The sequence below is a fragment of the Photinus pyralis genome, unplaced genomic scaffold (genome assembly GCF_008802855.1).
Source record: "Photinus pyralis isolate 1611_PpyrPB1 unplaced genomic scaffold, Ppyr1.3 Ppyr1.4_LG7, whole genome shotgun sequence".
Classification (NCBI taxonomy): domain Eukaryota; kingdom Metazoa; phylum Arthropoda; class Insecta; order Coleoptera; family Lampyridae; genus Photinus; species Photinus pyralis.
The window spans coordinates 249,259-267,134 of NW_022170738.1; the positions used below are offsets into that span (position 1 = coordinate 249,259).

General features: G+C 38.5%; 1 protein-coding gene across 3 annotated transcripts in view; it reads right to left on the reverse strand.

The window, feature by feature from the left end:
- LOC116176426 (serine/threonine-protein kinase tousled-like 2) overlaps nucleotides 1-14,297 on the reverse strand; it is a 100,511-nt gene extending 86,214 nt beyond the window's left edge. The window contains exons 1-2 of one of the 3 annotated variants that reach the window (XM_031494982.1): nucleotides 13,885-14,297; nucleotides 5,699-5,760 (exon numbers count right to left, since the gene is read on the reverse strand). In XM_031494982.1, the coding sequence (XP_031350842.1) occupies nucleotides 5,699-5,729 (31 nt within the window). In that variant the 5' untranslated portion in view covers nucleotides 5,730-5,760; nucleotides 13,885-14,297. The remainder of the gene's footprint in view (nucleotides 1-5,698; nucleotides 5,761-13,884) is intronic. The other 2 variants (XM_031494989.1, XM_031494986.1) reach the window with 2 other exon arrangements.
- Nucleotides 14,298-17,876: the final 3,579 nt, after the last annotated feature.

Sequence of the window (17,876 nt, forward strand, 5' to 3'; positions counted from 1 at the left end):
TCGGATGCGATAAGGACGTTGTTATCGAGAAAGATAATTGATTTAAAGACGAACGTGTGTTTGGCGCTGATAACAATGAGTGCAGGTTCTTTTGCGCGTAATTTTCTTATTGTAACGGAAACGCTCCAGACATGACGTCGCCTTTGGCGCTCTGGAATTTTCTAGGCGCGCGACAGTGGGAATGTTTGCAACGTATCTGGTAATTACGCGAATGTTCTGGACTTACATTGCTTGCGTGTATAAATGGTTGCGGACCGAACATCGCGGCAGTCTACTACCGAACGAGATCGAGTACGGATGAAACATAAGAGCGCGGACATATAAATTGCGAAGTGTGTGATATAAATAGTCGATACAAATTGTACAGTTTTTATAGTGTTTTAGTTTTGTTTAATAAATATTGATATAAATCGAACCCGAATTTATAAATCACGTTACATTATGTTGCAGTTACAATCGGCGGAAGTAGGAGTATGGTGGTTTAGTGGAAATCTGGAAATGGTGTTCTTTTAAACAGGAAAAAGAAGAGATGGGGCTTGTTAACCTAAGGTGGCTGTCGAGTGATTGAGTTCAGTATAATAGAAAAGAAATACAGTTTCTTGAAGTTGTCAAAAAGTAATTTTGTGCTACACTCCTGATTATCGCAACCGTTGTTTTGACCAGATTGTGGATTATTAAAAAAAAAGCTTTTACTTAATAATTGAGCTAACACCTGCGTGTAGAGTAAATGTAAGAACGAGATTGCGTCCCTCTTTATTTTAGACTTTCCTTGATGATTTTCTGCGAATGTGTTTCGGAATTTTTTTTATTGTCATTGTTAATCAATTAATTGTGTGTTTATTTGAATCCATGGTACGACCCAGATACGAGTCTCATTTTCAGATTTTTATTTTCCTGTCCAAAATTTATTTACGGCGTTAATCAACATTTTTACTAATTAATTCTTTGGAATTTACCTCGGAATTTACGTAAGTCGATTAACACAACCGAGTCTTTCAAATTATCAGCAAAGTTGTAAGTTTCAAATTTGATTTGAACTTGTTGGGCAGGTGTTTGGTGGGTGGTGTAGTGCACACAGCATTATTTATCTGGCACCCCACGTGGGGCTACAGCAACATGTATCCACAAACTTAACTAACGACACAAAGTCCATTCTTCTATCTATGAATTTTTCAACTTTTTTGCTTTTATTAGAGGGACCTACCATCCAATTTTCGTTAAAATTGCTCCATAAATAAGAAAGTTGGATGTTGCACATGCGCAACTCGATTTTTTGCGCATGCATTTTGTTTTCTTTTATTAGGAGGACCTACCATCCAAATTTCGTTTTAATTGTTCCATAAATAAGAAAATTGCATTTCTGCGCATGCGCAACACGATTTTTGCGCATGAATTTGTTTGCTTTTATTAAAGGGACTTACCATAGAAATTTCGTTTAAATTGCTTCAGAAACAAGATCGTTGCGTTTTGCACATATGCAACACAATTTTTTGACTTTGACAATTTTTTTCTCCGTTTTTTGATAATATAACCCGGCCCAATTTTTTGTAGGTTGTACACAGAAAAATAAGGTCTTCCAAATAATAGAATAAAAATTTTAGGTTGTTATTTGAAAAAAAAAGTTCGATGCCGTTACGGCGCTCCAAAATTTTTTTTCAAAAATCCGGCCAGTTATTTTTCTGTTCGGTATGCCTAAAACATATATACAAAATTTCAACAAAATCCGTCGAGCCGTTTTCTCAGAAAATTGCCAACACGTACGTAAACGTACGTACGTACGTACATACAGACGGAAAAAAATTTTATTCTTTAAAAGTTGCTTAAAATGGTCTAAAACGTCGACATTTGATGAAATTTTGAAATGTTCAAAAAACGGCTATCGCAATAGCTACCTAGCACATGCTAGGAAGCTAAAAACGCTTACTTTGGTAGTTTTCATGTTTATTGTAAGCCAGAGAAAGATTTTCGGGTAGTTATGAAAATCACTTTCGAAAGATACGCGAACGATAGAAGACATAATAAGGAAAACGACTCATTTTTCAGAAAAACGTATTTCCTTGGAATTTAGGTTATGGTTTCAATTTTTAAAAAATGTGCAACAAAAGATATTTGAGAAGTAATTTCTCCTCTCCCATAATTATTCTTAGAAACGGTGCTGGTATAAGGGGTGGGAGATAAAAGCAGGTATCTCAAAATCATTTCTTCTCTCCTAATACAAATAAATATATAAAGGTCTTGAAATCAAGAATGTATAATATGATCAAACAATTAAATACAAATAATTTCTTTTGGGAAAATAAATACTACATATTAGGAGAGTATGTGGTTGACATCAGCAGAAAACGAGATAAAAGAAGGTAAGTGAAAATCAATTCTACTTTCCTAATCCAAACAGTATGGGTATTTTCTCCTCTGCTAAAATAAAAAAATTTTAAAAGAGGTGCTGGGATAAGAAGATATGAGAACGCTTTCCTAATGCAAATAATCCTTTTGGGAACATTACTATCAGCAATGTCTCATGTCCTGGTGCAGTTAATTACCTACTTATATTTAGAGAATATACTGACCGCAGGAATCCATCCCGATATAGTTTTTATACAGGGCGTTCGATTTTTATTCGACCCTGAACTACATTTTTTCATACAGACCACCCTATATATTGAAAAGAGCGTAAATTTCCTAAATTTTCATGTACCACATTTAAATTTCTCCGTTATCTGTACTATTTATATTATATTATTTATTTTATTTACAGCAAGGGGCGAGCCGCTGCCCCCTCAAGAGATTGAAATTTTTAGCGCATTTTTGCAAAAAATTTTTTTTGTAAAAAGTAGCTTTTAATCTCACTTTGGCTGGCTGGCTGGCTGGCTGGCTGGCAGGCAGCAAATGTGGGCGCGTAGAAGAACTCTTGTAGAAAGGCAACGGGTGTACGTGTATCTACAGGGCCGTGAAATTTGTCAACCTTAGGGACATGGCTACATGATGTGGGGTTGGCGACATCTGGGCGTCATCCTCGAGCGTAGTAAACTAACGTGAAGGTTTTTCAGTTTTTTCCTATCTTCTACTACAGTTTTGGTCCGATTCTTTTGAAATTGGTGTCGTCGGAAAGATGTTGTAAACGCGCACAACTCCTGCGTGGCGGAATTTTGTTTTTTGTCATAGGGGCGAAATTAACGACCTTTTGCGAGGCGGCGCGCGCGTCTTTGAGAAGTAGTCAGGCGCCTTTTACCTTCCGTTGCGAACTCACGCGGTTTAACGTTTCGTGAATCTCGAATCGCTGTCTCTCTTTCTTGTGTCGCCAATAGAAGTGAATTGCGAGTGAACGGGACGACGGAAGTGGGTACCTACCGTAAAAGAGAATGTGGTAGCCCGCGACACGATCTCACTGATGGTGGAGTCAAATCTTCAAACGCGAATTGCGAGTGAACGGGACGTCGGAAGGGGGTACCGTCAACGGGAATGTGGTAGCCCCCAAAACGATCTTCCTGATGGTGGAGTCAAATCTTCAAACGCGAATTGCGGGTGAACGGGACGTCGGAAGTGGGTACCGTAAAAGGGAATGTGGTAGCCAGCGACACGATCTCACTGATGGTGGAGTCAAATCTTCAAAAAGCGAATTGCGGGTGAACGGGACGTCGGAAGGGGGTACCGTCAAAGGAAATGTGGTAGCCCCCGACACGATCTTCCTGATGGTGGAGTCAAATCTTTCAACGCGAATTGCGGGTGAACGGAACGTTGGAAGTGGGTACCGTCAAAGGGAACGTGGCCCCCGACACGATCTTACTGATGGTGGAGTAAAATCTTTAAAAGCGAATTGCGGGTGCACGAGGAAAGTGGGAAGCGGTTAGTGAATGTAGTAGCCTTCGACAAGATCTGTTTTTGATGGTTGAATCGAAAGTGGCTAATAGAATACTGATCTGCCACACAAAAATGCGCTGAAGTCCCTTCGATCTCAAACGAGGACTTTGATAATTTTTTTTTTTAAGAAGAGAAATTCTTTCACCTGCAACTTAATTTTGTAACATTTCCAGGGAAGAACCCCCCGACACACATAAGTGAAACTTGAAAACTTGCACTGTGGTGGTAGGTGAAGAAGTGTATAGGTCGATTTGCCGCCCCTTCACATTTTATTTTGGGTGGAAGGATTGGGGACAAGGATCTGATTCATGACGGGACAGGAAATCTGTATAAACAGTTTAGAATTTCAAAATATTGTGGAATTTGTTCGGAAGCGAGATGCTTCCAAAATCGCAACGAGCACATCCAAAAAACCGACAACGTTCCATTGTATTTCTGTACATGGCCGTTGAGAAAAAATTATAGTTACCTGTGAAAACAACATGTTCCTTTTAATAATAAAAAAAAATGGCGCGCGTCAACTAAATACTAATTAATTAAGATATTTCCAAGATATTATGGATAGATGAACCCATTTCTAATAAAAATGGTGGTCGGACAATGACACAGTTCCACGAATAGCAGTCTCCGTCCTCCGAAGTATGATTCACATCCATACGCTCCATACGGCACTGACTGTTCAGCAGCGTAGTTTTAAAAAGTTTACGTCAGCGGCGTAATTATACGGGTAAATTTGGGGCGCATGGATTTACAATCGCGACATCTAGTAGGTAGCGAAAGAAAAAATAGAATTAAAGCCGACATTTTACTCCTACTGCAGTTATAAAAACGTAAATCTTAGCGTCATTTATTCAACCTTGAGATATAATTACATATGCAAGCACTTTTAAATGCAAATTAGGAACATACATAACACAAATTGTATTCGCTCATTTATACCGGCTAATTACCGAAAAAAATTCAGTCGACGTAATGGGACATCGAACGTAAAAATGCGAAAAGATAAAGAAGAAATTAAAAGACCATGACCGAGTCGTTTAGTATGACCATTGACCGAAGACCAACCACTACATTTACAAGTGGTATCGTGGGGTCTGATGTGTAAAAACGCCATAAGCGGAGCACGAGCGCAAAACAAGAAGCTCGTCAACGAACAGGTTACTAACAGAGTGGAATGGAAGTGGAGGGCTTGACTCGAGCTCGACTACTACTACCAAAGAGCATCGATCGCAAACACTTGTTGCGTCCGTTTCCCACCAATAATGGCGGAATTCCTCGGATACGTTTGCGGCGAGCTCTCTCAATCGACGATCTGAACACGTTTAAATATTTACATACTAACGAGAGCCCGCGACATTAATTGATTAATTGTCGCCAATTAGAAAAACGCGAATTAGTCATACTTCCAACTCGCGACTTTTATTTTTAAATCTGCCGAGATATAAATCTCGGTGAGCCGTGAAAAGTAAATAATGTTTAAAAGTGCGCCGCTAGATTTCGCCGTCGAGTGACTATTATTATTTAAATCCGGACAAATATGGCGATATTGCAGAAGCGAAGGACGTGTCGAAACTTTATTAGCATTTTTTATGCCTCACCGTGTGATTTAGTGGAAATTTTTAGTTGCCCGTCAAAACTGAGGAACACTCAAAACAGACCAGCTGACGCCATCTAGATTTCTTCAAACGTCATTTCAGGGGTCAACTGAATGACACATAATATCAACATTATTTAATCTCCCTTCCACCGACAACAAAATACAATCAAATAATGTTAGTGGTTTAAACTTTAAAGGGCAAAATTTGGCCAGTTTGCAGGATAATAAATCAAATTTACTTACCCCCTCCAGAGAAACACCGGTTATCTGTCATCCCTCCAAGTTCTGTGGCGCCCCATCCGAACCTGTAATGGAAATGTTTAACCAATTATTTCATTTTATTGTTATCACACGTTTAATTTTACTGTTTGTGTAATTTTATGCCAAACAACATACTATGAAATTTTCGAGTAGCAATTTGAAATGCGACTTTTTTAAATTATGCGTCGTTCAGGTTCAGCCATTTGATATAATAATAGGGGATTAGCGGCCTTCAATTCTTATCTTGAATCTATTTTGCATACCTAAAACTGGTGAAAATTCAAACAAAGCTTTTGATTCCGTTTTGAAATTCGACACCCTATCCCGTGATTCGGTAATGGCACTTTCTGGAGTGGATTCATGGATAAGCCGAATAGGGTAGCAAAAACCAGAAGATTAACGGGCTGCCATTTTTAACCAGAACAATCTTAGTTTTGTTGGATGATAGTGATTTTTGTACCTGTTATTATAAGTATGACAAACTGCATATGTTTGAACTTCCAAGCCGTAAAGTGGAGGAAATAAGTCGCAAAATTTTAGTGGCTGCCGGCTGCGCAAACACATTTTATTTAATTTAATATTGGATATGCGCATGCGCGCTACTGCAAAAATTAAAAATTTTTTCGATGGAGCTTTGTTCGTAAAACGCATTAGAGGTTTTTTTTGTGATTTTTAGCGTATTTTCCTCAAAGTGAAAAATCGCTAATAGCTGCACTTTTTCGTCAGTCAGTCCGTCCGTCCGTCGTCACAGATACTAACCTCTACACGACTGAACCGATTTGAGTGATGGATGATACGGCCGATATGGGTCTCATTTGAAAGGGCTTAGTGAAAGGATCCCGTGTGTACTTATAGTATTTTAGTTTTGCGAATGTGCAAAGCTAACTTCTTTATTTATGAAGATGTTTAAATGAAACTATATGTTTTCAACGTTTTCAAAATATTGTTTTGTGTATACGCAATGTCAACGTTCTTATCTACGAAAGCATTTGATACATAGATACTTGGAATAAAACTAACTCTAACACCAATTTCAAAATTTGCATTTGCAATGTGGTATTTTTCCCGACCCTAGCATTAATATTATAGGAAAAATACGCTCTCGCTATTTATGTTTGCATAAGTATAAGTAATGACTTTTTAACTTGTTTATGTTTGCTGTACATTATTTCAGTTCCCAATGATAACGTTTGAGAAATATGTTTAAACACTCCACGTGCGCGACCACAGCGAAGGTAGGCGTGGGCAAAAAGATCACAATAATAAAAATCGACAAAAAATAATATAAATCGAGAAGAGAATGTGCAATTCACTAAATTAGAACGGCCTTCGCATCTATCTGTGTACAAAAAAAAATTGCACCTCAACTACCTATCAGTTTCCATTATCTGCTGCAGGATAAAGGAATTCGACTCGCAGCACAGCGTAACCTCAATTTTATTTCTTGCATCCAAATCACACTGTAGCGAATATTCGAGAAATCCCGATAGACATCGGGATTCGGGGCGCCATGAAGGATTAGTACCTAATTGGCGATAAAGAAAGAAGACATATGATATGTGAGGCCATCTTTCTGGGAAATATGACGTGTTTTATTCTACAATGTTCGACAACATTCGAGAACTATATAAGCAAATCGAATTGCGTTTCGAACAGTTCCAATTTCAATGCCGAAATAATAAATTGTTTCGCGCTGGTATAAATTGTGTATATGCGAGTGGTAAATAATATTTTTACCGTTATAAATCAATTAATTTCAAAAGTGTTATAAACGAAGCGAGAAACGAAGTCATACATTTATTGTTAATTAATCTTAATACTATATGAAACAAAGTCGTGTATGTTACACAACTTATAACTAGAGAGCGACTGGACCGATCTTTATGATGTTTGATTTGTAGGATTCGTGAATTCATCTCCGACCCGAATCGGAGAATAACTAATAAAATATCGAAAAACAACACACAAAAAATAAAGAAAATTATTCTGAAAGTAAATAAGAGAACTAATGACAGCAACCGTCAAATCAACTGTTTTCAATCTTACCAACCGTCACATTTAAACTATCAAATTAAAAAGTGATAGGTTATACCGAGGGTTATTCATTCGCGATTTCAATCAACAGTAAATCGTGTATTGTGTAATAAAGACCAATAAACGCTTGCCGATTAAAAATACGCAATACTTCAAAAGAATTAAATTGCAATTTTGCAACAAAGTTTCAAGATGTCCTCAAAGGATTTAAAATGTGCAGTGTTTATACAAGTAACTAGTGTACCCGGCACGTAAGAAGGCGAAAGATCACGCATCCCCACTATATATACTTTATTAATTGCATCTATTAGTGCGCCACGGAGCCAGATCCTCTAAAAAGACTCTAAATCAGTCATCTGCGCATAGCCCGCTGTGGTCTTCTCACGTGCCGGTACCAATATACAGCAAAATTAAGCACTTAGGCATAAGTTAACGCACAATACATTCAGATATTTTAAAATGTGGACATTGCAATTCGTCGGGTCTGCTATTAAGTACATTAATAAAAATGAATAATTGTCTGTCTGTTTGTCTCTTATGCGTATCTAAACCGTTCATCCGATTGCGATGAAACTATGAAGAATGGTTGGACGTGTATAGCCGCAAAAGTTAGTAACCAATACTTTCGGAAATCTCACGGAAACGGGAACAAAAAAAACAGGATTTTATGTTTTACAGTGGGAAAGGGACTAACATTTAGAACGTAGGTTTCTTCGAAGGCGTGAAGGTGTACTCCGAAAGAACTACCCGAATTCCCACGGAACGGCGAAAAACAAGAACGGGGTACGGGAAACAACGGGATTTCCCAAAGGTGGTACGAAGATCGCCGGAACTACTAGTGGTAAATAAATAAATCCGGTGATTAAATTTACGTTACAATACGTGTAACTTTTCCCGATAAATAAACTGAATATAACGGAAAGATCCTCAATACTATCACAATTTTTAACGACCATTTATTTTAACCTTACAACTTCGATCCATATCAAATTCATGTCTTGGGAGATAATGCTCTTAGTTTTTTTCCCAACGATCTTGGTGCACGAATAACGATTTTAACCGAGAACAGTTTTTCCTGTTCCCGCTTCCTCAATAGCGGCCTACCTTAATATCCAAAGTACCCGTACACCAAATTTCAACACGATCGGCCACTAAAACAGTTTTAGCGCACACGGACAGACAAAAATTAAAAGTTATAAAAAGTATCTGGAGATCTCAACCAAGAGTTATAGCGAACACAGACGAATGGGCGGACAACCATACAAAACTATACGCTCCAGAACTGGGATTAGAACCCCCGGTGCTACGTTCCCCCTCAAAACCACCAAATTCTTCTTTTAGAGTAGAGTTAAGCAAGACGTTTAGAGAAGTCGGCTTCAAGGCTTTTTAAAGAGCATACTCTAACCCAGAGGCTTCTGGTGTTATGTTCGATGGTCCCTTTCCAAAAATTATGGCGCTGGAAGCAATAAATACTGACTACACCTAAATCGAATAGTCCTAGTTTGATGCCTTTTCTTCTTAAGTTTCTTAAAAGACAAGGAACAGTCTTGATAACCTCGATACTCCTTAATCAGAATGCTTCTTTCCAGGGAGGTCTAGTGATGGGAACATTCGCAGATATAGATGATTTCGACAAGAGAACGAAACTCCTTAGAAAGTGGATTATTTAGAGCAGTACATATCAACGTTCACAAAGAAACGTTAAAACCTCGATTAAAACGCACACTAGTGAGAGGATACCCTCACAGTGGAGGGCTGTCGCCACTTGTCAATAGTCAACCTTGTCGTCTTAACGGTAATGGCTACTGTGCTTGGGGTATGTATAACATAAAAATGGCGTGAAGAACACCGCTTTTCGATAAACCTGGGAAAAACTGGAGATTTGTCTTTTTCACAAATAGAAACAAGGTCAGGCATCTCTTCCAAAAACATCTCTAATTTTCCGAGTCTGTGATATATCTAAATATAACAGTTGACAACAAACTAAATTAGAGAAAACATAATCACGGGAATTCTCGAGAATTGCCAAATTCCTGCGAAGTCGGCATATCGCATTTCTCGTCGCATCCGCTTTCGCTGGTGACTAATTTTTTATGGCGCCTCGATGGCGGCTGCTGGCGCCCCGATGTCTGGTACCTATGTAGATGGTGCAAAGCTGCAAACATTATGTAAGTACGCCAAATAAATGTTTCGTCATTTTTTGCGTTTCTTATATATTTTTTAACACACAAGAATGAAATCACCCGATTTGGCAGATTTTCCAAAAGTCCCTACTGACGACCGACAGTCGCTTTCTGACGAGGCGAGCGAATATTTCGATGGCAAAATGCAAATAACAGTCGTGTAAACAATTAAACAGCTTCGTTGACATAAATAGTGTGTCCACCATTCCTCGACCAATTCTGGCCACTTTATTTCAGGTCCGAGGAAAAATTGGAAAAACGTACGAATTTTTTCGCACCCCCATTTAAGAAAGCGCAATTTTAGAATAGGAAGTTTAGAAATATGTTCACAAAAAACCTCACTAAAAACCCAAAAACCTAGGCAAAGTCGCAAGTTACATCATTCTATCTGATTGTTCTTGGGAAATAAATTAGAAGACACGTAAATTTTGAGATCCACGTGAAACAAGTTAGACATTGGGATTATTTACAAAAAATGCATTCAGCTTACCCATATTTTTAGCTGGATTTTTAGCCTCGTTTTTAGCGCAACCCATGAAAGGGAAGTCCCTGGACTTGAGATTGTTGCTATGTGAAAGTTTATGCGTTCTCGATGTGCAACTATCAAAAATTAACTTTGGTATTCATCACCATGTTGCCCAAAATCGTTATTTATGCATCAATTTTGTTGAAGAAAAGACTAAACTCTATTCTTCAATGTCCAAGAAGTGACCCATGTGTATTTTTGGTTAACAACATATTTTTGACCACACAATGTCAAAATCGTTATTTCTGTACCGATTTTCTTGGGAAAAAGACCTCGCATCTACCTCGGGTTTTCGCTACACGAAATCTTATGGGTTCCAGATGTGGAACTATCAGAAATTAGGTAACTTTAGCATAAATCACTTTATTGCCCAAAATCCGTCTAAATCCTTATTTATGCACCAATCTTCTTGGGAAAAAGACTACTCGATTTGCGCGATGACCAAAAAGTGTATTTTTGGACCAACATATTTTTTACGAAAACTTTCCAAAATCGTTATTCATGCATCAATTTTGTTGAGAAAAAACCAAACTCGATTGCTTGGTGCCCAAGAATTGATCTATATGAATTTGTTGCTGGCCAAAATATTTTTAACTACAACATGTCAAAATCTCTTTATGCACGCTCAGACTATAAACGTATCGACTTTAATTGTAGTTTGTCCGTCTACCTATGCAAGTGGGTTTCTGGAAATACTCACGTAGTAGTAGTTTTGTTAAATTGTTTGATATAATTGTTACACTCTGTATAGTTAACACATCGACTGCTGATACCGCGACATTCGGGGACCCATCCCGTTCTAACCCGCAATTCGCGTTTGAAGTTTTGACTCCACCATTAGTAAGATCATGGTGGCAACGACATTCCCTTTGTCGATACTCGCTTCCAACGTCCCCTTCACCCGCAATTCATGTTTAAAGTTTTGATTCCACCATCAATAAGATCTTGTCGGGGGGCTAGAAGAAGCTCTAAGAAACTTTTGTGTGCCCACAGTCGACTACTCCCCGAAGATTCGCGCCTTGCAAAAGGCGATTAATTTCATCCGTAATAGGAAACGGAAACAAAACGCAGGAGTTGCGCATTTATAAGATCTTTTCGACGACACCAATTTGAAAATCGGACCAAAACTGTAGAAAAATCACCACGTTAGTATAACACGCTCAGGGATGGCGCCCAGATGTCGCCGACCCCACATCACGTAGCCCCGTCCTTAAAGTTATTAATTACACGACTTCGGTAGGTACATGTGCACTCCTCGTCTTTCTACAAGCGTTCTTCTATGGGCTCGCATTTGCCGCCAGCCGGCCAACATGATATTAAGAGCTACCTTTTTCCAAATAAATTTGCAAAAATGCGATACAAAGCAATCTAATGCGAAATTGTACTATAAATAACTTTTATCCCTTGTGTTTTCTCCATGCATATTTTAAAAAATAACAAGGTGTCTTTGGAACAAATTAAGCCATTTTTTTAACTACAAGGTTATCATGAGGTATGCGATAGATCAAACCCGCTTCCCAATATTCCTACAGGCAAAAGTTTTTCACCCTGTACAATATATCTTTTCTCCAATCATGACAGAAAGTAGTTAAGAGCTTCCTCCCAACTATCACCACCTCGATCAACACCGAATCAACACAATACGTTTTGCCGTTTTCCCAACGAAATTCGTGACGAAGTTTTTTTACTAGCCATGTAACGAGAGATCATGAACAGACAATAGGTTTTGTTACGTACCTCACAAGATTTGAATCAATGATTTTATAATTTGAGATAATAATAATAATGAAATGCCTTTATTTCAGATAAGGCGCAGTTCAGATCTTCCACTTAATCTGAAATGGCAACAAACGCAACGAAACAAATTGAATAAGAATGTTTAGTGAATCTTTGGAAATTTGTGGGTCGTTTAAAGTGCACCTACATGTAAGAATAGCCGAATAGATATATCGGCGGATTTCCAAACAAAATATCAGATGTCTACTTGATGTCCCTGGAAAACAGAGTATGAGCAAGGGTGTTCCATGGGTTTCCGAATATGTCTGATTGATTTACACGCTAAATTTGTTTGTTGTGCAAAACTTTATCTCCTCTCGCAACTGGTACAGCCTAAGGATATTATTCAGCACCCTTGCAGTGTATGCAACTTCACAGGGTAGCCTGGAAAGATACAGCTGAAGGATATAACCGGAAATTACGAAGACTTTTGGACTACCTGCTCCAGTGGATCACAAAATCAAAGGATTTGCTTACCTGGTGATTTAGTTACCTATGTAGTGACTTTTAAGTATGCAATTTGGTCACATTTTCGACATGTGCGGGTATTGTTACGATTGCCACTACGAAAACGAGAACCGTTGTTAATCAATTCCAAAATTGGTTAACATTCTGTTGCAATCGCCCAAGTGAGTAATAGAAATGCGCGCCGTGTTATTGTTACGCTTTTGATAAAATCCATATCTTACTGGTTGGCAACACAATCTCCGTATAAAAATAAGTCCCTTCTAGTCCAGATAACACCTATTTTAAAGCACCACCTATTGGATATATTAATAATGATTGACAAAGATTTAAACAGAAGTTATCTTTAATTTTGTCATCTTTGATGGGCATCGCATATGAAATTATGAATAACACCACACCCTATTATTCACCGAAAAGATGTCAGATGCCCCTCTCTCAAGCCCGTGCGAATGTCTGATGTTAAAAGAGCGTATTACGTGTATGTAAAATTGAACTGGAAGATGCCATCAAATCAATAAGTAGATTCTTCGTACACGGGAAAACATTCTAGACGGTTTTACCAATAGAGAGAAACGATTCGAAGGAATTTAATTTGTAGTAGAGGCTGTACCTGAGTTTAACCTGACTTACACCAAAGTACAGTTTATACAAAAGCTACAAACGATAAAATGCACACACCTGGCATTCTAAAATTAAATATGTCCCACTTGGAAACGATTTTAAACCATCATTTTACCTGAACTTAGACAAATTTGAAATCGCCAAATCGCATTCACAAAAATTTTGACAGCTACCTCGACGTGGAATTGATTTAATCACATGGTTTTATTAGAACTTAATGACGGTAAATGTCCCATTAGCGAGAACCTACTTTTCGATATCGCAATTACATTGTCCACTTTTAATTGCAGTATGAAATAGATCGAGATTCTAAGTAACCTAAAAATCTGCCTACTTACTTAACAATTAAGTAAATCGGCGAATGACCTAAACAGACATTAACCACTCGAAAATTCGCCATTGGTGGCACGTAAAATTTCAAAACTAAGATAAATGATCTCGTTTATGATCAATCAAATCACGATGGCTACACAATAGCAGTAAAATTCGTAATAGAAATGCCGTCTGCTTACAGCTGAAATGTCGAGAGGATCCCGACAGAAAACTACGATTAAACTTACCTAATCCTGGGGCACGTTAATCCGTACGGGTTTCCTCGAAGAAATCGGCGTTTCCACTTTTTAAAACACAAATAAACTTAAAAACATAATTAGGCTTAAATTAAAGAATCACAAGAGAAAAACTTGCGAGAAAGATGGCGACCGCCTGCCAGTTACCGATAAATTATTTTCTTTCACGGTCATTTTTAAGTATTTGTTAGTCAACAAAACGCACTTTTCACTTTGGGGATCACTAGATAGCGATAGAATCTGTCAAGTAAACCGAAATAAAATTGGAAACAATTTACGATAATAATAAAAATAGAATAAAATACGTCAACAATTACTACCAAAAATCACAGATTGATCTACTTTATAATGTTTTGCCGTTTTGCATAGAAGAGCAAGGATGTAAGCAAGCACCACGGACGTATAGGTGACAGGCCTGTCGGGAAATTGGCGTTGAGCGGTGGGAAAATAAACAAGCTATTATACCGGCTTAAAAGGGCGCGAAACCGCCCTCTATTCATTCATTTATAGATAACGACCATATTTTTTTATTACTACTTTTATTAATGTCATTTTTAGCGCGTTCTCAATTGCCGTGTAAACTTTCGACGACGTTTTTGCGCGACATTACTTACTAAAAAATTTCCTTTCGACACCTGCGGTAAAATTGTTTATTCCCTCTAAAAAAATAAAGGGGGTGGAAAATTATTGGGGGCCGTTCACTTTTACGATCAAATAAATTTATTTGCCACCTTAATGTCAAAATGTATGTTTCACGATACGTCGGCGGCTTTCTTTTTCGAAAATCAGATTACGCTGCGTAAATTAGTTTTCCACGCAACAAAAATGTAAGCGCAGCCTCCATGATCATAATTACCTACAATTTTCGGCTTAATATGATTTTGCCCCATGTCGATATAGGAATTCACGTATGCACGTAGGTAAGATCGCCGCGCGGCTTTTTATTCAACAACAAATACCCCCATGCAGGGCCGCATTTCGCTTTATGCCGGTTATAGGCCACCGTAAAATCCATCACTCTTCATGTATAGTTACCGCGATAATATGAGAAGAGGACACACTCTAAGCGGAAGGATGTCGTATGAATTCTCCCTTGAACCATTGACCCCCATCGGTAATTACCAAGGGCCATTTTTTTCATCTCGAACTTTAAATTTAAAGAAATTGTGGTTTTAAACTTTGAAAATGTTTCCCAAAATCCATTTGTATACTTTCATACAGCGCCGTATTTCGCTTCATGCCGCTCTTAGCCCGACGTAAAATCTGCCACCGATGCAATCCGCGTTAAAGTAAAAAGGGGGCGCCCTCTAGGCGAAAGGATGCTGCATGAATTCTCTCTTTGAACCATGTCCCCATCGGTATTTACGAAGAGCATCATAAATTTAAAGAAATTTGATTTTACACTTTTACGAAAATATTTCCCAAAATCTATTCGTTTAACCTGTGTACGACATCTAGTCTCATGCAGGGCCGTATTTCGCTTTCTTTCGCTTTTATGTCGACGTAAAATCTGCCACCCTTCAGCATTCCGCGTTAATGTGAGGAGGGGCACCCTCTAGGCGGGACGATGTTGTATGAATTTTCCCTTGAGCAATTATATTTAGAAAGGGCAATTTTTTTCATTCTCAGAAATTTAAAGAAAATCTGACTACAAACTCAAAAAACATTTCCCCCAATCCATAGCCTGCGTATGACACCTTCTGTAATGCAAAGCCATTTTTCGCTTCATGGTAAAATCTGCCACCCGTTAGTAAGTGGGAGAATGTTGCATGAACTCTCCCTAGAGCAATTGACCCCAACGGTATTTACGAATGGCAATTTTTTTCATTTGTGACTTTAAACTCAAAAGTTTCATGAAATTTCGACTTTCAATATTTTCCAAAATCCATTCGTTAAAGCGCGTATCGCATCTATAACTCTCATGCAGGGTCGTATTTCACTTAAAACCGCTCTTACGCCGACGTAAGATCTGCCACTCTTCATCATCCACCGTTAATATGAGAAAGGGGCACCTTTCAGGCGTGCGGCGGAAGGATGTTGCAGGAATCTTGAACAATGCTCTTATCGGTATTTAGGAAGGGAAATTTCTTTCATTTCTGACTTTAAACTAAAACATTAACGAAATTCCAATTTTAAACTTGGGAAAATATTTCCCAAAATCCATTCGTTGGCCTGCGGATCGCACGGCAGTATTTCGCTTCATGCCGCTCTTCTACCGACGTATGTAAAATCTGCCACCCTACAGCACCCCGCGTGAATGTGAGGAGAGGCACCCTCTAGGCAGGAGGATGTTGCATCCCTTGTTGACCCCATCGGTATACTTGCGTTTATAGTGGAAGTTGAAGCCAATTTTTAGCGCATTTTCCAACAAACATTTAAGGAGATATTTTTTTAAATAGAGACACAGCCGTTTTTTGTAAAGGCAAACACATCGCACATAGTGTAAAAATCACATATGCGCCAACTTTTCTATTTACGAAGATATTTTTTTGCCATTTTAACCAGATGCATCTAGTAAAGACAATCATATCGCATATTGTAAAAATCAAATATGCCCATGCGCAAAGTCCACTTTTTTATATAACAGAGATATTTTTTGAAATTTTAACCAAAGATTCTTTTAGTAAAGGCAAATATATCGCACACTTGAACATCAGGTGTGCGCATGCGCAGACTACTCAAAGCTAGATTTCCTATTTATAACAATATATATGCTTTAACTTTATTTTTCTTTGTACACATAAATAGTCCCTTTTATGACCTTTCGGGAAGGACCGATCAATTCATATAAATTGCGCTTAAGGCGAAAACCTTTTTTGTTTAATTTTTTCATTTCAGACTTTAAAATCGAAGAGTGCCACAGAACCTTTTTCCAGGGGTCTGTAGGAAAAACGTACTGCTGGCCATGTAATTTTACCTTTTTCCTGAATATAAATGTCTCTTTGTTTCACAGTGATTGAAGAACTATGACGGACCTATCGAATGACACGGAGTAGCAACATTTCATTAACCGTATTCGATTCGAGGTAAGGCAATGGAAGCTGGCGCACAATTCACTGGATTGCTGAGAGACTCGCCGACGTGGTGTTAGGCGGGTTACGGGAAACTGGAAGACCGACCTGAGAAACCGTCGCAAGGTAGCAAGGATATCATCATGACCAGCACTGGCAAAAGACGTCGGAGGAATGCAGATGCTGCGGCGGACATTTTTGCAGAAGAGAGAAAATGTTTTTCCACGTGAAACTGTGAGAGGATATCGTAAAATAACAGCATTAAAACACTTTCCCGCCGTGATTCCTAATTCCATGAAAACGCGTCAAATATTGGGAACCGCATCTGATCTGGTTATGTAATTACAGGGGCTGTGGAATAAACGGATTATTTGTGTGCTTTACGGCAAAGAGAATAATGTGGGCCATGAAAGAACAAGAGCAGCCATCGCCGGAATGGTGATTATTTCAGGGATGCAGTTTTACAGTAGCAGTTTTCCCTTTTTTGTGAGACCTTGGTATTGATCCAGAAGACGACTGTTTCCTCCATGACAAAGCGTAAGGCGGAAACCAGACTTTTAATCCGGTAGATAGATGGGTAGACGATCAAAACCGTCACACAAGGAGATTTTTTTTTCTTTCAAAAACTTGCCCCTATAAAGTGTCTATCCAACTAGTGTTTCTGTTTTACTTTTTAGCACCCCCACGTTAGTAAGGGAGGAAAAAAGTGACCCCCCCCCGTTTTGACGGAAACACGTTTTGAAGCACCAGAATCCGAATTAAAAAAATCTCGATTATGTCGAACAATCTGTCGGTCTGTCTCTCGCTGTACTCTCATTTCCGGCTAAACGCCTGAACCAATTGGAGTCAAATTTGATACACATATTCTTAGACATAAAAGGGTAGAATCGCGCATACGCAAGTGTGCGGGTGGTATCTGTGCTAGTCACACCCAGTTAATTTCGAATTTAATTAAATTCCCCTGCAATCAAT